Here is a 25,915-nt window from a genome sequence, read left to right on the forward strand (position 1 = left end):
TTTTGAGGTTTTTAATCACATAAACTAAAACTGGCTTAATAAAGCCCACTATGTTTGACTGCAGTGAGCCTAAAGAGGGTGGTCTGGGGTATATCACACATATCAATTATATATACACAAGACCCATAATTAGTGCTATAAAACTTTCCATTTTATAAAATGCATCATAATAGTGTATAGTCAGTTACATTTGAGTACAAACTAGGAGAGGGCAAGAAATGGCCTTTGCCTTCAAAGAATGTCATCTATATAGTGAGAAAAGTGGTAAGAAAAACTTAACAGCCATACAAAGGAACTAAAGTGAAAACTGAGTAGGAAAAGCTAAAAATAATTGTATAGTTGCTCAATATTATGGATTTCTAGAGGATGAGAATTTTGAACAGAATTCTGAAGGAGAAAGACATCAATTAATGCTGATTGACTTGAATACCAAGAAAATGATAATATATACATAAAACACACAGAGAGAAATAAGTTGTATTCAGCATAACAGACTAGACAATAATTCAATACATATTCAGTAAACGTAGCCAAAATTAGAAAGAAAACAGAAAATTGGGGATGGGGTTACGGAGTTTTTCAGATAAAGGTCTCATATATCAAATCTATAGAGAACTTTGTCAAATCTGTAGGAATATGAATCATTCCCCAATTGAAAAATGGCCAAAGAATATGAACAGGCAGTTTTTCAATAAAGAAATCAGAATTATATGTAGTCACATGAAAAATGCTCTAAATCTTTATTGATTAAAGAGTTATTAAATAGTGTATAACAACCACTATTCCAAGGTGATCAGGAAAAAACGAAAAGAAGCTACAGGTTCTAAATTACAGCAGCTGTCTTTGTGGTGGCGAAGAACTGGAAATTGAGGGGATGCCCATAAGTTGTGGCATTTGACTGTGACATAAAGAAATGATAAGCTGGTTGATTTTAGAAAAACATGGAAATACTTGCATGAAATAAGGAAGAGAGAAATGAACAGAACCAAGAGAATGTTACATATAGTAACAACAATACCATCTAAAGAACAATCATGAATGGCCAAGTTATTTTGAGTATTATAAAATTCAAATCAACTATAAAGGATTTATGAAGAAAGATGCTATCCACCTGCAGAGAAAGAAGTGTATGGATAGTATGGTTTTATACACACACACACACACACACACACACACACACATATCTGTGTCAAATGGTGGCCTTCTCTAGTGTGAAGTGGGGATAGAAAAATTTTTTATTAAGTTGCTTTTAAGTTGCTGTTATGCACAGAATACTAACTCTAGGTGGGGAGCATATAAAGCTGAAGTAAGACAGTTCCTGCATTCAAAGTTCACAGTCTAGAAAGGTAAGTCACAAACACAAATAACACAAAATAGGCTTTAGGGAGGTCTGAGAAAACTGCTATGTGAGGTACAAGGACAGATAAAAGTCATGACCAACTACTGGAGATCAGAGAAGACTAGGAGGAGGTAGCATTTGAGTTGGGCTTCAAAGGACTGGTGGGTATTCACAAAGGAAGCATATTTCACGGACAGTGTAAGTAAATACAGAACACTGAGTAGGCCTACTCAATGAGGAAACTGGAAAGGGAAACTAATGTTATGTTGTAAAGGCCTTTGAATGCTAGGCTGAGTGTGAATTTTATTTGGTAGGCTACAGGGAAACATTTAAGGACTGCAGCAGAACAACATGGATAGACACATTAAGAAAGTTAATTCTAGAAGCAACATGAAAGATAGTAGAGATAAGGGAAGTAGTGCTGGGAAGATCTACTAGAAAACTACTGCAATAGACCAAGTAAGGCAGTCATGTTGTATAAGGGTAATGGAATGTGAAGAGACAGACAAACATGGATGCAAAAGAAATGCAACAGAATCAACAGGGCTTAGGAACAAACTGGCTATGAGAGGTGATTGCGACAAAAGAATCAAATATACACCCAAATTTACACATGGAAGACTGGTTGACAACACTAGCAGATACAGTCAGAAAGAATAAATTTAAGGAGGAAAAGCTAATAAAATGGATGCTGGACATGCTGAGCTTTAAAGCTGAGGTCTCAAAGCAACTGCAGAAGACATCTCTGAAGTGTGAAAGAGAAGTCAGCACTTTAAAGAAAGGAATAATTTCTACAGTCATAATTAAGCCCGTGGTCCTGAATGAGGCTGGCAAAGGCACAAGTGTGTAGAGGAGCACTGATTTCCTATCAATTCTACCATTTTGCTTTCCAAGTACAATTTAAAGGCTTGGTCTTATTTCATAAGGTCTTATGTATGTAGTTTGAAGAATAATTAATTGAGATGTAATTTTACATGTTATGACTAAGTAAAGCAAGTCTTGTTAGCAATATCTTGACTTAAATTAGGAAGAATCTGAAGCAGAGTATTTTCTATAGAGTTCATATTTCTGAAACAGGGAACAGTGAAAGCCTTCAATCTGACAACAATAAGAGCTTAAAGATAAAGGGTACACCATTAAAATTATAAAATCATGAAAAGTATACATAAAATGAACATGACTTCATTTAAAAAAAATGACAGAATACTAGAAGTGGGAACCCGTTTTAACTCCACTCAATATCTGAATGTACACTAAAAAACAAGACAGTGTGTCGCATTAGGTAAAGGAAATAGTAGAATGTAAGCTCTTTGAGGGCAGGTAGCATTTTGATTTTGTCTTAATATCCTCAGTATTTGCTTCAATGCCTTGTTTATAGTAGGTACTTAATAAATTGCCAAAATGTCAGTTAAATGGTGCCTCTGTCCTCAAGGAGCTTACATTCTAATAGGGATGAATGAGGCAAGCATATAAATAAATAGCACAATTTGGAAGAGCAAATAAAGGCACATGGAGTTACCTTATTAACTTTAAATTCCTTAACATCCATCGCTTCCTGATGTTTAAATTGATTGCTATTACCAATAGGAATGATGGGGATAGCATAAGTAGGTTTTATTGGTTGCCTTTGTGCCATAACCTCAGACATGATCTCTCCATTGTAGTCGCCCAAATTATACCTGAAATGATCACAAAAAGACATATTTCTGAAGGTTACTTTTGTAAATACTTGAGTTGATAATCACTTTACAAATGATTAGGGTACAACTTCAAGGAAGAGCTACGTGTCACAGACAACAAATTAGAAGTGATGAATACTTTAGAAATCATATCAACTAGCACCTTTGTTTTACAGACAAATGGGTTCAATTCAGTTTATGGAAGAATCAAGCCTCGAAGCAAAGTTCTGAATTCTGAATACTAGGACCAGTGATGTTTCCCTCGCACCATGTTGTCATGATGTCAATTTAAAGCTAAGCAGAAGTCAGCCAATAAACTGTTACTAAGTTATTAGAATCACTTAAAGATTAAAAGTAACCCTCGATTATTCACTAACTAATTACTAGGCTTACGAATTTACTCAGTTCTTTTGCCTTTTTTTCCCTTCCTCTTACTTGGCTATTCTATAATTTAATGATATCTATCCTTCCAAAAGGGACAGGTATGAGAGGGAAGTAGAGGTTCAAATCAATTGAACCTGAAAGTGTAGTGAAAATCTGATGGGAAGATTAAAACTGATAACTAAAGTTGAATTAAACACAGTGAAATATTTACATGCAGTCATATTTTAAGTGTAAGACTATAGGGTCCAAAACAAAGAGTGAAACAGAGCGTACTTTAATTTCCTTGAATTGGCCACTCTGGAAATATAGATGAATATATTAACAAATATATAAATGTACAAATTAACATTTAAGGTGACAGTTAAATGAGTTTTGGATAATTACTCGTTAAGTGATTTAGATGAGAAAATACTTTTACCTTTTCTCCATAATTTCCAGTGTTAAATGTAATAGTTCCCTCTTACTTTTTTCTCTTCTTTTTATCATTTCTAGAATAGTAACAGCCCGACTCAGATCTCTACGCAATTTAAGCATTTTTTCATATGAAGCCTCATCATTTTTACGATTCTGTAAACATGAAACTGTGTTAGTTTCATTCAGTTGTATATTTTATTCCAGAAAAAAATAAAAGTATTAGTAGTAGTTTACTTTAAAAAGTACATATTGGAACTGCATAAGTTTTTATACTTGTTAAATGTAACAGGGTAATCACCAGGAAAATAACCTATTACAAACTCTTACACAGATTAAAGTGAAAAAATATGTCCACAGTCTTGAGAGAATAAAGCAAGACTTTGCTTTAATTTTGTAGAAAGTCACTTCTAAATAACTACAGTAAAAGTTAAACACAAAATAAGAAATAAATACTGTAGCTCAGACTTGCAGTAATAATTTTTCTTCTTAACAAAGATGCTACCAAACTGACTTACTTTTCGAGTCTGCATTTTTTCAGTACGCCTTCTGAAAGCCACATAAGGATCATTTGTGCTGGAGCCATCCCTCTTCTCTTGTTTTACTGTTGGGATAAGAGACAGACCTCGACAGTTTTTCCTCTTCCTAATCCAGTATTCATATACTTCTTTAATCAATTCATCATCTTCTTTCAGCAGCAGCTTAGCCTCCTGCAGACTGACTGGCTAAATGTAAAATCCACAGTGTCATTTTTATATGTGCATACATCTATGCATATGCTCATTGTACTTACATTTTAAACTGAATCTGCAATAGAGCTGTACCTGTTGGCCACTGCCTTTTTCTAGCCGGTCAATCATCTCTTCAAACTGCAAAGGAGAGATGTCCATTTTCTTCTTCAGCTTATTCACAAAGGCTTCATCTTCAGAATCCAAATCATAATCAGGCTGCTCAGCATCCAAACTAAAAGCTAACAGCATAATGAAAATCTTACATCACCATTCAATTACTCCTTAAGCCACAATAAAACTACATAAGCATGTGAAGAGAAATCCCAAAATTAAGATCTCACTTACACTCTGTTTTGGGAACCATGGAAAATCTAGACAAGACATCAATATGCTTTCAGTTTTAAAGCACAGCGTTACTTATCTTTTATGGTAGTGGTTTTATATCATCTCTTTAATACAGGTAAGACTAATGAAAGAAAAAGCCTGCAGATATGACCTTTACAAACACCAAAAAAGAAACAGGACTTACAATGCCAATAAACATTTGTTGTTACTGTTCAGATGTTTTTCAGTCCTGCACAACTCTTTGTGACCCCATTTGGGGTTTTTTCTGGCAAAGATGCTACAGTGGTTTGGCATTTCTTTCTCCAGCTCAGTTTATGGAAACTGAGGCCAACAGAGTTAAGTGATTTGCCCAGGGTCATACAGCTATAAGCGTCTGAGGTTAGATCTGAACTCGGGTGTTCCTGACTCCAGGGCCAGTTCTCTATCCACTATCCCACACAGCTGACCCATACAAATAAAATAGGGACCTATTTTTAAAAAAATCCTTACTTTATTAAAAGGGCTTCTGCTCAAGGTCTTAAAAAAATAAATGTTGTAGAATATTTAGCTATTTGTTTATAGGTTATACTATCTTAGAGAGAAAAGAGCAAAAACAGGAAGTCACTGCCAAATGAAGATCAAGAAATATAGAAATTTTAAATGTAAGCCAGTAAGAGGCAGTATGGAAAATGGAGTGGGTCCTAGCTGGGTGATCTTGGGCAATCATTCAACTTCTTAGTGCCATAAGCCACCCTACAACTGTCAATTGCACAGCAGATGCTAATCTCTAGAGAAAGTTTTTCCCTGGGAGCTCCTCATTATGCCAATGAGTTTGAAGTTAGAATATCTGTTTTCCTGTGATCAAGAAGCCAGAAGAAACCTTAGAGAGCTAGTGCAACCTGATTACTTTAAAGAAGAGAAAAGAGGCCTACAGAGGTTTTAATACAAGACTTTCCTCGGATTAAAAACATAGCAATCACACAATATTTGTGTTAGTATCAGTAAATTAGTAAACTGAATAAATGAAAATTAAGATAATTTCCCTTTTATGGCACCATCTCAGTTCTAAAGCAGCCCCTGGCACTGGTTTTCTCCTGTACTGATCACACTACACTCACTGTTAACTTGTACATGAGGCTGGTAGAAAACAAAACAAGACATCCTGAAAAAACCTTCACTCCTCATCTACTGGCTACACAACCTAGAGATTCAAATGGGTAGGGAATGGATAGGCAAGGTCCTGTTACATCTATTTAAAAATTTTTTTTTATCACTAATTATTACTACTAATTCATATTCTAGCTTAGTGTAAGCCTCTGGAAAATCTCCATTTAAAGTGCTTCCTTAAAAAAAGAAAATCAACGCATAAATCACAGCATATACATAAATCTATATTATTAACTAAAAAAACAAAAAACAAAAAACAAGCAGAGCCTTGTTGTAGCCTCTGACCTGAGTTCATCCTCCACCATCAACTGCCTATTAGATATTTACACCTGGATGCCCCAAAGGCATGTCAAACTCCAAACATCCAAAACATTATTTTTACCACAAAAAAAATTCTCATCCTTCTTCCAAAGATCCCTAAAAATTTCTGTGAAGGGTAAAAATCATCCTTTTAGTCTAGATACTCTGGAATTATTCTCTATTCCTGAACTCCCTTATCTAATCAGTAGCCAAGTCATCTTCTACTCAATCTCAAGTGAAATGATTCTCCCAAAGCATATGTGACCAAGTCACAACTTCCTTAGTCAAACTCCCCTGGTTCCCTATTAACTGTAGGAATACTACAAACTACTTTCTTAAAGTCCTTCACAATTTGGCTCCTATCTACCTTTCCAGACTTATTAAAACATCAACCCCTTCACATACTCCATGATCCAAATTGACCTCCCTGCTGTTTCTCATGCATAAAACTATATCTACATCTGTACATTTGCACAAACAGTCTTAAAGGCTTTCTCACTTTTGCTTCTTAGAATCTGTAGTTTTTCTCAAAGTTCAGCTCAAACATCACTTTCTACATGCGATCTTTCTTGATCCTCCAATCTGATAGTAAAGATTCTTTTATGTCTTCCTCATCAATGTGCTATTCTATTCCCCATGGGAATTATATTTCTCACATACAGATCTATATCTGAAGTGTATTTATATGTGCATGTGTCTCCTTGCATTTATGGGTAAGCTACTTCAGAAGAGGCTGTATCATTTTGTCTTCATATCCCAAATGAGTAGTAGGGCCACCCCTAGAACACAGCAAGTGTTTAATAAATGGCGAGTTTCCATGTGGCACTCTTCCATTTCAAAAGGCTAAAAAAAACCCAACTCGTTCTCGAATAATGAGCCATAAAGGTCATCAATCAAATCTCATTCTACTTTGGGGGGAAATGTGACTATTTTTATGCATGCTGTCAAAAAATAACTGTGGCTATTTATTTTAAGGCAAGATGTCTTTCTCATAAACACCAAATAAACTTAAACTTTGTAGGTTCAAATACATTTTCTTAATTTCTATTATTGTAGGATCTGATACGACTTCTACAAATCTAATAACCAATGGTTGTCATTTTAAATCACTGCCCAGGCTAAAGGGCAACTCTGGGCACAGGTGAGAGAACAGACACACTGAGTGAAGATCATTTCATCACTCTCAGAAACACATTGGGGGGGGGAAGAGAGTTGAAAAAGTCAGGAGGAAAGACTGAATTGTTTATTTTTGTTATCTAGAGAAATCATTCTTTTAAAAAAAACCAAACATGTCATTTACTTGTATATTTCTCTCACAGGCAACATCCCTATACATTTCTCAAAGGAAAAATCAAAAAGAATGTTTTCCCCAAATACTTTCTTTACTCTCCCCTTTCTTCTTGATAAAAAGAGCTACTATGGCTGCCAGAAGAGATTCCTTTCAGGATTTAACAATCAAGTTCAAGCTGGACATGAGCCAACAAAGGGCAGTCCAGAACTGTGAGGTTGGGGGAGCAGGAGCAATTTGGTGGAGAAGATATAGGGTGTGCACTGAAAGGCTTGCCTTAGCAAGGAAAAGGGCCACCTCCTCATGAGATGAGGTAGGTATCTGAGAGATTTGGGAGGACCAGAAAAGAAGAAAAGGAGTTCTGAGACGGTTTTTGATTAGAAAAGATAAGGTTCTTATCTGAAAGGGTGGAGTCAAGGGGTGCTAAGTGAAGCTGGAAGAGGGATAAAAAGCACAAAGAAGTTTGGAACAAGCTGTGGTGGGGAGTGGAATACAAAAAGATTAGGAGTTGTAAAAGGACTGTCTTCCAGAATTTTTGCCCAGCTGATATTATTTAATTTAAATTTGTTAGGAATGCCTTCAGCATGGTTATGTGAGTTTCAGTGAAGGCAGCAGCAAGGTGAGAGTAATCCAAAGCTGAGGTTTGAAAAGGCATGACTGATGATAGGACCAGGAGGTAAAGGATTAGCTGAATTTTGTGGAGGTAAAAATGACATCACCACAAGATGTAAAAGGTAAGGAAGTATAGCTAGTGCAAACATGATGGCTTGGTAAAGAACAGAGGAGTGGAAGTGGTTAGATGCAACAGTAGAGATGGGGGTAGCTAGGTGAGGCAATGGTGCTCAAGTGCTGGGCCTGGAGTGAGGAAGACTCATCTTCCTGAGTTCAAGTAGCTGTGTGACCCTGGCAAGCTAATTAATCACTCTAGAGTCTTTGCTAAGAAAACCCCAAATGGGGTCATGAAGAGTCAGACACGACTGAACAATAAAAAGAGGTAGAGAAGGTTAGGGGAAAAAACAGAATGACACAAGATTTTAATTAGATAAAGGAATTTGAGAGTTCATAAACACAGAACTGGAACATTTGTGAGTGAAGGCAAGGTCTCCAATACTTGTACATAAAAATCTGTAAGGAATAATTTGAAAAGTGATATACAAGAGGTACAAGCAGAAGTTCTGTGAAAGCATTAAAGTTGGGCCTTAATAAGGGTAGGCTACGAATAAGCAAAGACTGGTGGGGAGGTAATGTCAGGCAGAAGAAATATGAACAGCCATGGGGAAAAAAGGAAGGTTACTGCAATATCTGGAAAATGGCTAGTAGTCCAATTTGAGAGGAGCACATTGTTGGTATTGAAGAGCACTGAGAGGTAAGGCTGGAATGAGTCTGGGTACATACTATAAGAAGATCTTAAAGATAAGCCACAAGTTTGAGCTTTATTCTGTAAGAAATGGGAAATTACTGTAGGTTGAGTACACAAGTATTCTTACATACCCTTTACTAATTAGAAAAATAAGTCTATTATTATCTTATTAGGAAAATAAAGAGGTTAAGTAACTATTCTGTATGGGAGGCAGAATTCAAATTCAGCTCTCCACTCACTTTTAAGTCCACTACTCTTTCCATTACACTGCATTGTCTTTCCATTGAAGACTTGGATCTACTTGCTTGAAAACTGTACTTTAGGAAGAGTTAATCATCTGGTGGTGGGTATAGAGTGACTAAAGGTTGGAAAGACTACTGCAACAATCCACATGAGAGACTAAGATAACTGGAACTTGGGCGCTGGCAGTGGGAATGAAAAGGAGTGAATGGCTATATAAAACTTAACAGACATGGTATAAAACAAGGCAAGGGATTATGTGTGGGAGCAGAAAGAGGAGACAAAACAATGAATCTGAAAGCCTACCTACTTCAAGCTAAGATGGGAAAAAGGGAACTGGGAGATTGATCTACCTTGGGTTTTTATTCATAAAGTTTTGAAAAGCACATAAACTTTTCTGATTGGATCACATCCTACAGATGCCCAATGGACCGAAAAGGTTTTCCAACATATTAAAGTGATATGATAAAATAAATACCTAATGTAACAGATGGCAGGTAATTTTTTTTTAGCAAACAGTTTTCCAACCTCTTCAAAAAAAGAATGAGGACAGTACCAAATTATATAAATTCAGTAGCTCCTCCATTTCCATTTTCCCCTAACATGTACAACTTTCTAAAAGCAAGGTGCCCCAAAACATGCAGTTTGCTCCCAAACATGCTGTTTAGATGTTCCACGTTTCCAAAGAAATGTTCAGACTATCTAGAGACAGTATAACTCCAATTTAAACCACCACAGGAAATTATTCACTCAAATGTAGACTAGCTAAAGGAATATTTACTTCAAATGTCAGAGACTATTAGCACTTGAAAAGTCTAACATCACCATTACTCCAAATTTCTTTTTTTGTTAGTTTATTAAGATTTCTCTAGCATAAACTCAGATCAAGAAATACAGCTTTTTTATTCCATTAATATGATTAATTTATTATTCAGAAGAAAGATTTTGATCTTAATTACCAAGCAGCCTAAAACTATGATTAACTGTAACCAGAAATTCAGTGTGGTTAACATGTCTTTCATTAAAATCACTTTAAAGGGGGCAGCGAGGTGGCACAGTGGATAGAGCTCTGGCCTTGGAGTCAGGACGACCTGAGTTCAAGTCTGACCTCAGACACTTAATATTTATTAGCTGTGGACCCTGAGCAAGTCACTTAACCCCGACTGCCTCACCAGCCCCCCCCCCCCAATCACTTTAAATCACCATTGTTAATGAGCATCCTGTTCAATGTGGGAAAATGGCTTTAGAACTCAAAACTAATTGTGTGCTAAGCTTGGTGGTCAAATATCTTAGCATTTAAACACAGTTGTAGGAATAATTGTCAACAAAAACACCTTCACATACAGAAAAAATCCCCAATGACTTAAGAGAATCAATATTTCCTCTCCTAATTATCAATTCAATGCCAGAAGTGAACAAAGCATTAAAAAACAACAAAAAGGAACAAAACCAGAACAGCAATAAATGAAGATGCTTTGCAGAAAGTTTTTAGAAATTATAACAGAATAATTACTTACGCTGTATGTGAATTAGCTGCTTTGGCATCTTAAATTCCCCAGGATATATAGATTCATAGTAAGCAATATTACTCTCTGCCTCTGGGACGGGAATAACCATATTATCCCTCTTCTCGCCATATACCTGCTGTGCTGAAATAGCCCGCTGGAGATGATGTTCCTAAAAACAAAGGTGGAAAACAAATATAAAGCATATTTAAACATTACACACCAAAAATCTGAAATTCTGCTATTGTTTTAAATAGAGCTGGAATGTCAAAGTCAGTACAAAATGTTATAGCACATAAAAATGGATCTCAAAGTTGAATAGTCAACTTTTGAATACCTATTGGGATTGACCACATTGTAGCTCATGTGGATTGGGTAGACAGGGAAGATGACTTGCTTGTCAAGCTTGATAATACCTAAAATTTGCCAAGGTTTGATGACCCAAGGCATGCACAGTCTTTACTATAGATTCCTGTTGCTAACATTACTTAACTGGCACCAGATTTTATTTCTACCTATCACATTAAAAGAGAAGCCCTAAAGAATCAAACTACTTTCCTTATACTAGATAATGTTTGGGAAGAGGGCAGCTCTATTTCATATCAGAATCGGAAATGACTGTCTATTCAGAAGGGGAAATGAAGAAAGGAGGAGAAAATTGAGTACAACAAACCAGGGGAACAGGAAAGGCTTCCCACAGGAGGTTGGGATCTAAACACAGCCATGAAGGAGGCTAAGAATTCTAAGTAGAGGGAAAGTACTATATTCTACCAATAGGGGGTGGGGGCAGAAAACAAGGCCAGCCTGGATAGCAGCACAAGAGAAGTTATGAAATATGTTAGGAAATAACATCAATTTTTATATAGAGGGATTTCTGCTTTGAATTGTAAGCCAGACTTAAAAGGTAAAATAATGATTCCGAAACCAAAATAAATAAGACTATTCTTCAAGAATAACATCAGAAGAGAAAATTCATTTATTAGATAGATTCCAACCACACGTAAGAATTGGGTCATCTGTGTGCTTCATTCAATATCTACCTAACTCATTCTATTAAAGATCATACAATCTCCTAAATTATTGTTGAGGTTTGAGAAAACTAGACATGCTAATAAGCTATTAACTCCAAGTTGTTAAATTTAATTTTGATTAAGATGAAGATGGAGTTGGTCTACAGGCATTCATTTAGTGTAATACTCAAAGAATACTCAATATTTTGAATGTGAACCCAATGTAAATAAAGACTAATTTTCAACAAATGTACCTCAGAAAAAAGGAAGAAGCTAACTTATTTGTTAAGTTAGAAGTTAAAAAATACTTTAACCTGGAAAGACTTGCATGGGCTGATGCAAAGTGAAATGTACTGTGTACAATGTAACAGCAATATTGTAAGATGATCAGCTGTGAATGACTTAGCTATTCTCAGAAACACAATGATCCAAGACAACTCTGAAGAACTTATAATGAAAAATGCCATCCCCTCCCCAGAAAAAATGGTGTCTGAATACAAATTGAGGCATACTTTTTAAAGCTTTATTTTTCTTGAGTTTTTTTGGTCTATGTTTTCTTTCACAACATGACTATTATGGATATGTTTTGCATGACTACACATGTATAAAGCATATCAAATTGCTTGCCTTCTCAATAAGGGGGAGTGGGGAAGAAGAAAGGGAGACAATTTGGAATTCAAAGTTTTAAAAATGAATATTAAAAATTGTTTTTTGCATAAAACCAGGGAAAAATAAAATGCTAAATTAAAATAAAGAAATAAATAATGTATGAGGTTTATGCAGTTTGACACTGAGGCTCTTAGAGAGAGCTGGCACTGGAAATCAGAAGTTGTTCAGTCATTTTTAGTGAGGTTTTCTTGGCAAAGTGGAGGGGTTTGTTAATTCTTTCTCTCTTAATCACCTATCACTTAATAATGATGAGGAAACTGAGGCAACCAACATTAAGTAATTTGCCCAGTGTCACACAGCTAGTAAATGTCTGAGACCAGACCTTCCTGATTCCAGGTCTGGCACTTTATCTACTGCGCCACTAAGCTGAAATCCTATCTCTGATAAATACTGGCTGTGTAACCCTGGGAAAACGGTGTCAAAATAAATTAGAAACAGGGTTCACTAAATAGTACATAAGGGTCACATAATGACTTAGTTTTTTTTTTTAAGGCAATGGGGGTTAAGTGACTTGCCCAGGGTCACACAGCTAATATGTGTCAACTGTTTGGTCTGAGGCCTGATTTGAACTCAGGTCCTCCTGACTTCAGGGCCGGTGCTCTATCCACTGTGCCACCTAGCTGCCCCTATGACTTAGTTTTAAAATGTAATATTATCTATGTATTTTTATTTTATTAAAGACTTCTCACTCACAGTTTACTCCAATTTGGCCTCCTTAGGAGCCCTATGTTTTGACATCTCTGCTCTTGGCAACTATCTATGATTATGAATTGCAGAGAAGGTGCACTGGTAAAGGGAGTTTCCTTATAAAGGAATGTTCTATACTAAAGAACTCACAGATCCAGTCCCCATCTCTAATATCAAGATAACAGAAATTTCACTTTTGTATTACAGAGACAAAATCATTTAAATGACTCCATAACATTCCAGCTAACAAACTGAAATACACTGCAATTTACCAGGCTAGAAACAAAAAAGGATTTTAATACTAATCATAATTACACAAAATACATCCTAAATAGGATATTAATACTGCTTCATGCAGGGTTGTATTAGCAAGGATGCTTATAAAAGGCACAGTAAAAAATTGTACTTCTTTTGCAGTTTTAACTTTGAAAGGTCATATACACTAACAGGCTGAAAAGCTCCATCACTCTGTTATACTTCATATATAGCCTTTTTATTCCTTGTGTTTCCTTTCTTCTTCCTCTGATATTGATTCCTTTCTTATTGTCTTTACCCCCTCTCCCAATCCTCTTCTATTCATCATTCACCCTGTTTTAATCAGGCACCAGATGGCATAATGTTGAGCACAGGGCCTGAAGTGAGGAGGACTTGACTCAGACTCTAGCTATAAAAATGCTACCTATTATTACTATATTATTATCAGTCACCTATTTCTACTTAAACTAAACAATTTTCTCTCTTCCATCTAAACATTTTCTTTTCTTCCAAATCCACACATTTATGCTTAGCTACCCTCCCCATCTTCCATTCACCCCCAAATTTTCTCCCATCCAACATAGCTTCACTTTTTGTTTCATTTCATCACCCTGTCTTAAAAGCAATTTTTCCTTTTTATATTTCCTATCTTACCTATGACACTCATTTCTTCTCAATTCAATAAACCTTATATATCATGTGTAAAGTACTGTGAAGCCCAATAAAGAAAAAGGCACAGGACCCTGTCCTTTAGGGGTTTATAATCTAATGTGAGAACATAATATATACATACAAAAGTAGAATGCAGGTAGAATGTAATTATAGGCATAGACAAGATCCAATATTATCTGACAAAAATTTGAAGGGGAGATCGATTTCAGCTGGCTTGGGGGTGGGGGTGGGGCTGTGTGTGTGTGTGTGTGTGTGTGTGTGTGTGTGTGTGTGTGCGCGCGCGTGTATGTGTGTGTGTGTGTGTGTGTGTGTGTGTGAGAATAATAAAAGGAGCCAAAATGCAGCGATGAGGAGGTTCAGAGCACTTCAAAGGCAGGGAAGAAAACTTGAGTAAATACTCAAAGCCAAAGCAGATCAGGAACAGCTAAAACTAGTTCTGTCTGGAATATAAAGTACATAAAGAAGTTGGAGTGAAACAAAGCTTGAAGTCTGTGGTGGATCTTTTAAATACTAGGCTACAGAACACTTTATAGGCACTATGGGAGACAGTTTTGAAAGACAAATGAATGAAAATGCATTTATTAAAACAATTACTTTGTGCCAAGTACTGGGCTAAGCAATGGGATACAAAAAGAGAAGATGACATTCAATCACAAGAAGCTTACATTCCAATAGTGGAAGACGACACACATTAGAGAGTTCCACCACAGTCTGGATGGAAAACCCTGGAGATGCCAAGGATGTAGCTGCATTCAAACCTGGGCATTAGAAAATATTATTTAGGCAGCTACATGCATGAAGGAGCGGTTGAAGTGGCAAGACTAGAAGCACTTCTGAGCAGCGAAGAATACCTTAACAAGAATGGCAGGTGCTGTGAATAAGGAAGAGGAGACAGACACAAAATGTGAGCGTGTAAAGCAGACCCCGCCCCCACTTAAAACAGAATTGGGAAATATTTAACAAAATAAAAATACCACAGAACACACAGAGATAATGTTAACATGTGGTTTTCTAAGTCAATATACAGTTTAGTGGCCCTGTTTCTATATGAGTTTAATACCACAAGTGAAGAGGTAGATTAGCCATGCTTTGGCAATTGATTTTAGGAGGGAAGTGAGGAAGAATGAAGAATGATAATGAGGTTTGGGGCCTAGATGACTATAGGATGGTGGTGCTATGAACAGAAATAGCTAAATCTGGCAAATATGTTTTTGGAGAGGACGACAGTACAGTTTTGAATGTGCTGAGTTTCATGTTCTATCACTATAGCTTACTGAATAAGTTCACGAAGTGGTTGGAAATATGGGACTTGGGTTCAAGGGTTAGATGAAGATTAATATAGAGATTCTGGTGTCATCTTAATAAGTGACAATTAAACCTTCGGGAGTGGAGGTAAGAGCATGTAGTAAAAGGTATTTTAGGGCTAAAGAGTATGTGTAAGCACAAAGACCAATGGTATAAAAAGGGGGAAAGACTGAAGATGTAATAAAGAGAGAGGGAGAAATGAATTGTTAAGATCAAAGGACCTAGAGATGGAAAGGGACAAAATCAAGGCCACAATAAAATCTTAAAAATCCTGTAGATCATCTCACATACTGCGGCTGATGTGAAGGAAGAGATCATAGGCAGGTTTTGAAGTGCTGAGGACAGATGAGAGAACTCAAGACAGGTAACTACAATATTATTAGCAAATACAAGGCAATAAAGGTACGGGAGGGCAAAATTTGGAGCTTTAAGAGAACACTAGTCTGGATCACCTGCTGTAGGGATCAAAGAATCTCAGAGATGGAAACAACTTCAGAAGACATGTAGTTAAACATGTTCCTGAAGAATCCTTTGCAATATCCCTAAGTATTTATCCAAAACCTCTGCCTGAATATCTCAAAGACATATCACATCCCACAGCAGGACATTCCACTTTTGGATAGTGCTAATTCTCAGAAAGGTGGTTTTTTTTTTTTTGTTTTTTGCATTAAGCCTAAATCTGTCCTTATATAATTTCCTCTTATTTTTATTATTTCTTCTGTCCCTTGGGTCCAAAGAGCATCAGTTTACCAGTCTGTTCCTCTTCCACATGACAACTTTTCAAATGTCTGAAGACAGTTATCAGATAGGTCATCTCTCCTCAAGGTTAAGCATCTCCATTTCCTACTGCTGAGTTTCATATGGCACGAGTTCACAGTCCTTCATCATCTTCTATGCTCTCCAGCTTGTCAATATCCTTCCTAAAATGTGGTACCTATAAATGAGCATGTTGAGAATCTATCATAAATAAAATTCTAAAATGAAGTGTAGCCAGGAGGGCCCAGTTGAAGTCAGATAAGAGAGCATGAATCTCTTCATGAACTCCTCCAGAACTGCTTAGTCTATCAGGAATAGGAGTATCAAAGGCAGATGGTGGAAGTGATCCAGACAGAATTATCAGGGCTGGATAAAGGACAAAGGGATAAGAAACTTGAAACTAGAGAAGAAAGCCTTGTTGAAATGGTTATATGGCTATAAACATTCAATCAAAACAAGGATAAGTTGGGAGGATACGGAGATTCTGATAAACCAGAAGTCATTGTTGTCAGTCCTTCCTTATCAAAGAGAATCAATGACATCAGCAGGAGGAAGTCTTGATTTGCCAGTGAGTGGGATTTAAGTGAGGCAGACCTGTGCAGTCATTAGCCTTACTCTGTCCTCCATACTCATCAGAGTCATTGGCAAGATGACCGGTGATGGCTGTGGATGGAGTGGGAGACCGTGGCCTTTTTAAGCTAAGCTCTGGCAAACTAGGCCATACTTTACCTCAATTTGCACCTATGCCTTTAACTACTGAATGGACATTGCCTCAGACCAGTCCTGAGAAAGACCTGAGCTTAAAAAGGCCATGGCCTCCCACTGCATCCGGGGCCATTACCAGTCATCTTGACCTATGTCTTGCCACTAGGACCAATGGCTCTGGAGGAAAGAGTGAGGATGATAACTCCGCACATCTCTGCCTCACTTTAATCCAATTCACTTGCAATCAACATCACCCTGTTGCTAAGAAAGAATAAGTTCAGAAGAAGGCTGGAGGAGAAAGAATTGATAGGACTGACCAGAAAAGAGAACTTCAAACTGGATTTTGGCAATAAAAGTTTCTAGAAACGTTATGGTCTAGAGTGGCTATTCTAAAGGTGGCTAAAGCAGAGACAGAGCTAGAGATCATGGGTCATTTATACAAATAATGAAGCACCAAGAATGATGGCAGGTGTTGGGATGAAAAGGACTATAAGTTGAGTGCTGAAGACACTGAGGAAGATAGGAGAAAGTCCTAGAGGCTGGTAGATGATCAAAATAAGAATGTGGAAAGGTGACAACTGATGGCACAAACTTCAAAGTCAGGCTGGTTGTTGAGTGAAAATGGCTAAGCATGAGTAGAGAAACAGCACATGATGCAGAACAAAGACGATACCTTTTTTTAGGGCCCTATGATTAGTGCGTGAATGAGTGAATGAAATGTTTATTAAGAACTTACTATATGCAAAGCCCTGTGCCAAGAAGCTGAGGATAGTAATAGAAAAGACTGTTACTGCTTTCAAGGAGCTTATGGTCTAATGGGGAGATAACACATATGGAAGATCTCAGCTGCAAATCTCACGATCCTTAGGGCGCAGTGGAAAAGCAGATTGTAATGCCTCTTCTTTAATGGCATTTCCACTGGAAAAAATGAACCAGTTTTTGATACTGGATGATTTGAGAGTGCCAAGAACTTTCTTTTCTGAATCAATCATTAGCCATGGCTGCAGCATGCGCAGGAGCAGGTGTCGCTTCCCTGGGTGATGGCTGGGGCACTGGGTAAGGAGGGAAGTATGGCTAGTCCCAAGGCTCAGAGTCCTCAAGGGCTATTCTCATCAACATCTGAGGGGAAATGGTGGTCGAGGGAGCAGTGGCGGTCTGATGTGCCTGACACGTGCTGACTTCTGCCTTTCCCCTGGGGTGCCTTGCTACTTTTGTTACGCTGGTTTGCTGACCCTTTGTGGCAGCTGGAGGGGATGGCTGTGAGGGCTGTGCTGGAAGCATAACCAGTAGACTACAAAATAATGCCACTCCTAGGGCTCTTGTGCCTATTACGAGAAGTAGCAGCTAATACTGGAGAAGGCAAGAGATGCAGTAAAAGCCAGGTTTCAATCACTGCCATGAATAAAAGACATAAACGGGGTATTTGTTAACAAGAAAGGAAGGAGGATGGACACCCCTCCCATCCTCCTCCCCTCCCCCTGCCCTTTATTCTGGTGAGCTTGGTGGAAGGGGAAATTAAAGGAAGAAATATAGTTGAAGCAGATATAGAGGAGAGTATGAAGGTAGTCTGGAAAAGGGATTTTCAGATGATGGCTGTGAATGACAAGGATTATGAAAGTGTTTATTAGATCCAGCAAGGGCTAATATTACATATGTGAAGTCTTGTAGGAAAAAATCAGCCCCAACGTTTTATTTTGGAACAGTGGTGAACTAGAATCTTCCCCGATTTCGTCTCCCCTCTCACTCCTTCAGATGTGATTGTAGCAGAGAGGTTCTATGTTCTGTTCCCTTTACTTCAATTGGCATTTTGTGCCTAACGGAATAAATGAACATGAAAGACTTTCGGTCACTGATGGATGTAAGTCAAAAAGTCAACTCTAAGGATATATCACGTATACAGTACAGTGTGAGGCATGTTAGATCTGATTAACAGAGAACCTATCCGAATACTGCCAAGAGCATAGTCAGGACAAAAGGAACAAGTCTGGGTAACTCAGCGGAACATCTGTCTTTCAATACTAATTCCATAGGACTGATGATGAGGTATGCTACCCACCTCCTGAGAGTGGGGACATCAACTCAGGTGTCAGAATGGCCATACATTTTTTGGACACAGCCAATGTGGGAATTTTTTTTCTTTATTTTCTCAACTATGGAGGAAAGTGGTGGGGGTCTGTGTGCAGAAGGAGGGTAGAGGAGGGAAAGTGAGGTCAGGGAAGGAGTTGCCAAAAAGATAAAAGAAAAGATAACAAATACGTTTTTGCAGAACAGAAGGAAAGTCAGAAGGAATAAAAGATAAGCAGAACAGCTTTTAAAGTAACATGTTGAATTTATTAACTACTTTTAAAAACCTCTCTTCTATTCTGCTTATAAAGTGCTCACTTAGTTGATGTTTTTGTTATTTTCAAAATCTTTTAAAATGAAAAAGAACCTATCTTCTAATTAGTAAATGGCATCATATATTGACTGTTGGTAACTGTTTTAAGTGTCTCAACTGTCAGTGTACTCAAAAAGAAATGGCTCATGACCTAAACAAACAGTTAAATTCCACCACTAAATGAAAAGCCAATGTTATTTATTTCTCTTGCTACAGGATCAAATAATAAAGATTTACATTGAGTAAAAGCATTTTGGTTCATGAATGGTACTAACCATCAAAATTCCTCATGCAAAGAGCTATTCAACCGGTTTGCAGTGATTTCTGCACAAAGACCCAATTATGACTCACTTGATCCTGAAACTTAATTTTAAAGAAAAAGCAGTCTATTTTCCCAACAATTCTAACTAAGCCTTGCTTTGTTATTATATAATTACAATAATGCAGTTTCAACCTCCTTACATGCAAAAGATGAGTGAATATTGGTGGATATGACCTACCTTTTGTGTTTCTGAAGCTAGGCCCTTCCATTGCACCTACAGCAAGAGGCTAGAGTTGAGATGTTCTTTGGCTACTCTCTCTGCTTGAAAACCTTAAGTGTCAACCCATCAAAATATAAACGAACGACACCGGACAGATTTGAGTTCTAGGCATAAATGTAGCTTGCAATATATTGAATAAAAGATTCTATCTCCTAAATGGAATACTCTTGTTGAAAGTTTAATTACTTGGGGAAGCATGGCAATAGGAAGGCAAAGGACATCAACATTTCATGGTTTTGCTATGTAAAGAGTGAGAGAAACAGAATGACTACTTTTTCCATTCTTTCCTCCCATTATATTCTGTTATGAAATTACTGCAGTGGTGCATTTAATTTATTTTATGTCAAATTAGTTAGGAACAATTTCCTCCTAGTATTATTTGAAACCTAGTCAACATCACATGTTTTCATCTTATTATTTTTTTCTTAAAGTGTGTAACATTTGTACAGCTATTCATCTACTAGTCAAAACTTTGATACTTACCTAAGAAGTAATTAGCGACTATTTCCATTTATTTCTACCACACTAGACCCATTTAAATAAGATCATTTAAACAGAGATTGGCTATCTGTGGCACATGTCCACGTACAAAGTGATTTTGTACAGCATGACCTTATGTATTCTGACTTTGGCATCTTCTCCCTTCTCTGATATGAGCAGCCCTTTTTTCCCTCTTAGTAGTCACCACCCCAGGACATTTTCTTTAGTCTCACTCTGAAATTCTTTGTCCCCGTTACTGTTCATAGTTACCTGGTCAACTCACCCCTAACCCCCTGTTGGTGTTTAATAAGTGACAAAGGCATTTTCAAGAGTACATATATTTTAAAAAGAGATCCACAGATGAATGGGGGGGGGGGAAGTCTTTAAAAAAAAAATGAAGCTATCATGGTGAAATGACAGGTAATAGGGTTTGTAGAAGATGCCTATTAATGAAATCAGTCTTTGGTACAGCAGTCAGAATTGTAAAGAAGAAGATAAATAGGTACACGTTTCAGGGGGAAAAAAGCTTTCATCATTTCACTTCTCTCCTCAATCTATGTGCTTTGTGGCCTAGGCTCTGACTAACTCGTGCAAACGGCCAGGCCAACTTATAGCAGCAGCTTCTTGAGGTGGTAGAATGACCTATGGGAGGCTGCTACCCATTTCCACCACAAAGAGGTACATAAAGACTCTGTCACCCAACCTCTGAAGAGGCTGCCAGTTCCTGGATTAAAAACCTTCCTTCATGAGAGTGATGATTTAAGTATTCTGAACCTCTAATATTTATAGCATCATTGACTGAACAATCATGCTTTAATTGAATTCATTTTACGATCAAGGTATTTTTAGGCTGAACATCATGACTGATTGTGTTACATGGACCTTTATTCCCAGTGTAAGAACAATTTACTAAGCCTCCTCTTCCACACAGCAGAACCTAGGTTTTTTCGTGTCAAATTTAATGTTTAATACCAAATATTAAGGACCCGTGTGTTCAACATTGTGTTAGGCCCTGTGAAGTAGATACAAAAAAAATTTGGTAAACACAGATCTTGTTTTCAATGTGCTTGTCATTCTGGCTTTGCCAGTATCTATGCCAAAAAAAAAAAATCCCAAAAACCCCAATGGCGTCACAAAGAGTTGGACATGACTTAAGTGACTGAACAACAAAGCTGTAACCTGGGGGCAGTTACTTAGTCTCTCATGTTTTTTTCCCACTTGTAAAATAAGAGAGTTAAACGAAGGTCTCTCCCAGCTCTAAATCTATGAAGCAATGATCTAGCTGCAAAGATGTACATTTATATACATACATACACATATAAATAAATTGAAAGACAGAAAAAGACTACATACAAATCAAGAGCTTGTGTGGTGGCAACCCTCAATGCTACAGGCCTTCAGAAGCCATAAATATCAGTCTTGGCTCAAGTAATAAGGAAAGGCTTCTTGAAGTGTAAGTGTTTTAACTTTGGCTTCCCAGAGGACTCAGGACTATTTCGTTTGTCTTTGTGTCCCCAGGACTAGAACGCTGCTTGGCATTAAATTTTTTTTTTGTTATTTGTTTTGGTGCTTTTTTTGGAAAGTGTCAGATTTGGGTTGATAGTAAAGGATTTATTTTTAAAACCTACTTATAAATGCTTTACATCTGTTCATTTTAATAACTGAAGCAAAGCCCAGGCAAAGCCATAGAAACAGGAACGAACAAAGATCTGTATAGCGGACATTAAAAAGCTAAGTCTAAATGAAACACAGGTTTTATGTTAGGTGAGGTAAGGCTGACAGATAAGTTGGAACCCAGTGGACAAACTAAAACACCAAACTGAGGAATCTGGACTTAACTGGGGTTAAACAAGAGAACTCTTGTCTTAAAAAAATTAATCTGCAAGTGTTATGAGAGAATATAGAGGTATAAGGTAATGGTGAAGCTTCTCATAGTAAGGAAAATAGGAAAAGTTGGAGCCAATGAATATCTTTGAGGAGTAAGACAGGAAGAAATGATAAGCTCACTTTCCATTTATTTTTTATATACTTCTCTGTTTATATAGGATCATCATTCCGGTTTAAAGTGACTTTAAAAGGCCCTGTAGTTCAATCCTCTCCTTGTACAGATGAGGAAACTGAGGTTGAGAGATTAAGCAACTTACCTAAGGTCCCAGAAATAGTAAGTAGCAAAGCTGGGTTTTGATCCCAGGGCCAATGCTCTTCTCATAATACCAGGCTACCTAAATGTTATATATCTCTCAGTAGATGATAAGCTCCTTGTGGGCAAGAGCCATTTATTTATTTTTTCCTTTGTATCCTCAGCAACTAGCACAATACCTTGGTACATGGTAGGTATTTAATAAATAAATACATTTTCATCTGAAGCATTTGGCTTTGAAGTGAGCAGAGATAGCCTACAAAACATCCAGAAATAAGGAATTTGATCTGAGGGCTAGTGCTGTAGATGTCATGAACAGAAATGATAGCTGAAAGCAAAAAGAGCCCCTTTAAAGGAATACAGAGGAAGAGCAGATAGCCAAGGACAGAGCAGAATAGATACCACAGTTAAAATATGAGAAAAATGAAAAAGGATCTCATGAATCCAAGTTAGAGACTGGGAAGTCAGAAAACTGTATCATAGGAGACAAGGAATTTCTAATTAGTGTCAAGCCTAGCAAAGAATTCTGACCATTATGACCACTCATAAAAGTCAAGGGACAAGGTGGTGAGGAAACAGTAATGACACCTGTTCAAAGAGTTTGCTTCAGACACTGCCCTATTGGGCATCATAATTACTACAATCATCAAGTCACCTAAGAATGAAAGACGAAAAGGAAGAAACTAAAAGTTTTAACTTAGGAAAAAAAAGGGACAAATTTCATTCCTTCCACAAATATTTATTGAACCTCATGCCTAAATTGACATGGTCAATATGAATACACGTACAGCTTAATGGTAATAAATTGATGATCTGCACTATTCAGTGAACAAAAGCCCTAAAATACATTATAAGTCATAGCAATTTTTTTTTCATGTTTTAACAGTTTTGTCATGTATTGAAGATAACTTTACCCCACTTGTTGTTTATAAGTGATTTTTTTCCCTATTATTTTTTTCTAATATAATTATACAGATACTTCAACTGGCAAATCTTCTGAAAACAAAGCCCCTTTAACATAGGATCTTCCCGGGACACAAGGGGTAGGTAATAAAATCATTAAGGAAGTATAAGAATAGGTGAACCTCTTCTTCCCTGGTCATCTCCACATCTAACTATATCCTGATTGTCACCTAATGAAGAACATTCACTTCCAGCTACAGCAGAGAGCTGCAGCCTGATATTCGAAGGTCTCTCCATTATTTAGGTCACCAGAGGAACATATCCTTCAGTAAGTGGCTTAATTTGCTACTACCCGAATCAACTCTGTACTTTCAGCTAAGCTAACACCTCTGCCTATGCAGAGGAGGTAGACTACAGTAAAAATTGCATTCTACTACTTAACAAACTGATTACTTATGAAGAACTTACTATGGCATAAAACACTGTGCTACTTGTAATACACAGGTAGAGCCATATTGTCTTTACCTTACTAGATGAATGAGTGTCAAAATAACTGTTAAACATTAAAATTCCTATTAAAAAAGACTATTTCATATAGTCTAGAAGATGTAAAATTATTTTATTTAGTATTAAATGATATTTTAGCCCCACTCACTTATTCTCCCCTTCCCCCATCTGATATTTTGCAAATATCCTGAAGGGTCTATGACTTCCACCTCTGATAAGTTTCTGATAGCAATGTATGTGCCTGGAATATACACTCTTCATTAACAGAGGCATTAATGTATAGCATTAGTTTTATTGTGTATAATATATAAAAACCAATACACAAGAATAAGAGTGAGTCCAAGTATATCTTCCACTTTCCTATTACATCTTTGAATACCTTCCTTCTACCAATCTTTTTATTTTATTTTATTTTATATTTGGCAAGGCAATAGGGGTTAAGTGACTTGTCCAGGGCCACACAGCTACTAAGTATCAAGTGTCCTGATGCCAGATTTCAGCTCAGGTCTCCAGACTCCAGGCCCTGTGTTCTATCTACTGTTCCACCCAGCTGCCCTTCCTTCCACCAATCTTAATAAAAGAATCTTCCTCAGCATAACTCCTGTTAGTAGATTGTCACTGTCAAGAACAGCAATGCAGGACTTCCGAAGAAATTAACAACAGTAATCTTCACCACTTTTTATAACAAATTCAGGCAATGCTTACCCAACTGTATTACCCAGAGAGTTAAGTCACTGTTCTGTTAGTCTGGAAAAAGAATTAGACAACAGCACTTTGGGGGGGGGGGAGAGAAAGAAACAAGTCTCTGGCAAAGTAAACTGTCTTCTGATCTTTTTATGAATGTTGACGTTGCTTTTTTCTATGGATTAAATTTTTAAATCATAACTTCTTCCATTTAAGTCTAGATTAGTGTGTGTCTGAATATGCGTACGTGGGGGAAGAGAGGGTGGTAGAAGATTTCACAAAGCCCAAATGCTACATCGAGTACAATTTCAGAATTTCAAATACAATATAGTAATAGTTTAATGATTAATAACTTTCAGTTTTCTCATGCTAAAAGATATGATTAGAGTGCTCTCTTATAAAGACGATGCTAGCCCAAAATGTTTTTTTTTTTAAAAAGTATGCTTCCTCAATTCCTAATAACAAAAAATGTATATAGGGTGTTCCAAAAGTCTCTGTATTAACATATTGACTATAAACAACCATGTCAGAATTTAAAGACTCACTAGTTTCATTTCCACAAACCAAAGGCATATATACAGTTTTAAGAACAAGGAAACGAAATATATTAGCCTCTTCAGTTTTTTTTTTTACTTTACAAAGACAACGTAAGAAAAAAAAAGCAGCACAGTGCTGTTTTTTCATTCAATGTAACCTGTCATTAGCAAACCTACTAGCAGAGTCCCAATAATGTTTTCTGATATCAAGCCATAGCCTGGGGGGGGGGGAAACAGTTATCAAAAAAAAAAAATGCTTAACAGGCTTATTATAATAAATAAGAAACAATCTGGCTTTGCTGCCAAAGGTTCTATGTTGCTGAGATGGAAAAAATGTTAGTCCAGATGTCTGACATACCAAGTTTTTATAGGATGGAAACTCCAGCTATACAACCCACTCCAACCCTTCCACCAGGACATACAAAAAACCTGGGGGGTGGGGGGGAGACACAGAAGGACTACAGATGCATTTAGAATGATATGATTTAGTGCTAGAAGACACCTTAGATGGAATGTAACCCAGCCCCCACACCCTCATTTTGGAGATGAGGAAGGAGGCCCAGAAAGGCCACACAATTTACTCTAGGTCATAGGTAGAAACATAGATTTAGAGCTGAAATTATCTTTAGGTCATCTAATGCACCCCCCCCCCCATTTGCAAATGGAGGCTCAAAGGGTTTCAGTGACTCACTGAAAGTTACACAGGTAATAGTAATGTGTCAATGTTATAATTGCATATGGATCATCTGCCTAAAACAGCACTTACTTTCCTCTTTAAATGGAGGTTCTTAGAGTGGGTTTTAAAAACTTAAAAACATTTTGATACCTGTATTTCAATATAATCGGTTTCCTCTGTAATCCTTTGTATTTCATTTTATGCATTTAAAACCATTATACTGAGAAGAAGGTCCACAGGCTTCAGACTGCCAAAATAACTCCTGCTCTAACCCATGCTGCCT

The 25,915-nt window shown here is 37.1% G+C and overlaps 1 protein-coding gene across 5 annotated transcripts in view; it reads right to left on the bottom strand.

The window, feature by feature from the left end:
- The window catches only part of EPC1 (enhancer of polycomb 1), a 102,027-nt gene that overhangs the window by 21,067 nt on the left and 55,045 nt on the right, over positions 1-25,915 (bottom strand). For 4 of the 5 annotated variants that reach the window (XM_020990465.2, XM_020990464.2, XM_020990463.2 and 1 more), the window contains exons 2-6: positions 10,741-10,900; positions 4,638-4,783; positions 4,332-4,538; positions 3,821-3,969; positions 2,859-3,018 (exon numbers count right to left, since the gene is read on the bottom strand). In XM_020990465.2, the coding sequence (XP_020846124.1) occupies positions 2,859-3,018; positions 3,821-3,969; positions 4,332-4,538; positions 4,638-4,783; positions 10,741-10,840 (762 nt within the window). In that variant the 5' untranslated portion in view covers positions 10,841-10,900. Of the gene's footprint in view, positions 1-2,858; positions 3,019-3,820; positions 3,970-4,331; positions 4,539-4,637; positions 4,784-10,740; positions 10,901-16,076; positions 16,149-25,915 lie in introns of those variants that run through there. The other variant, XM_078152202.1, reaches the window with a different exon arrangement.

Source organism: Phascolarctos cinereus, unplaced genomic scaffold (genome assembly GCF_003287225.1).
Source record: "Phascolarctos cinereus isolate Bilbo 61053 unplaced genomic scaffold, phaCin_HiC Scaffold_1;HRSCAF=81, whole genome shotgun sequence".
Lineage (NCBI taxonomy): Eukaryota > Metazoa > Chordata > Mammalia > Diprotodontia > Phascolarctidae > Phascolarctos > Phascolarctos cinereus.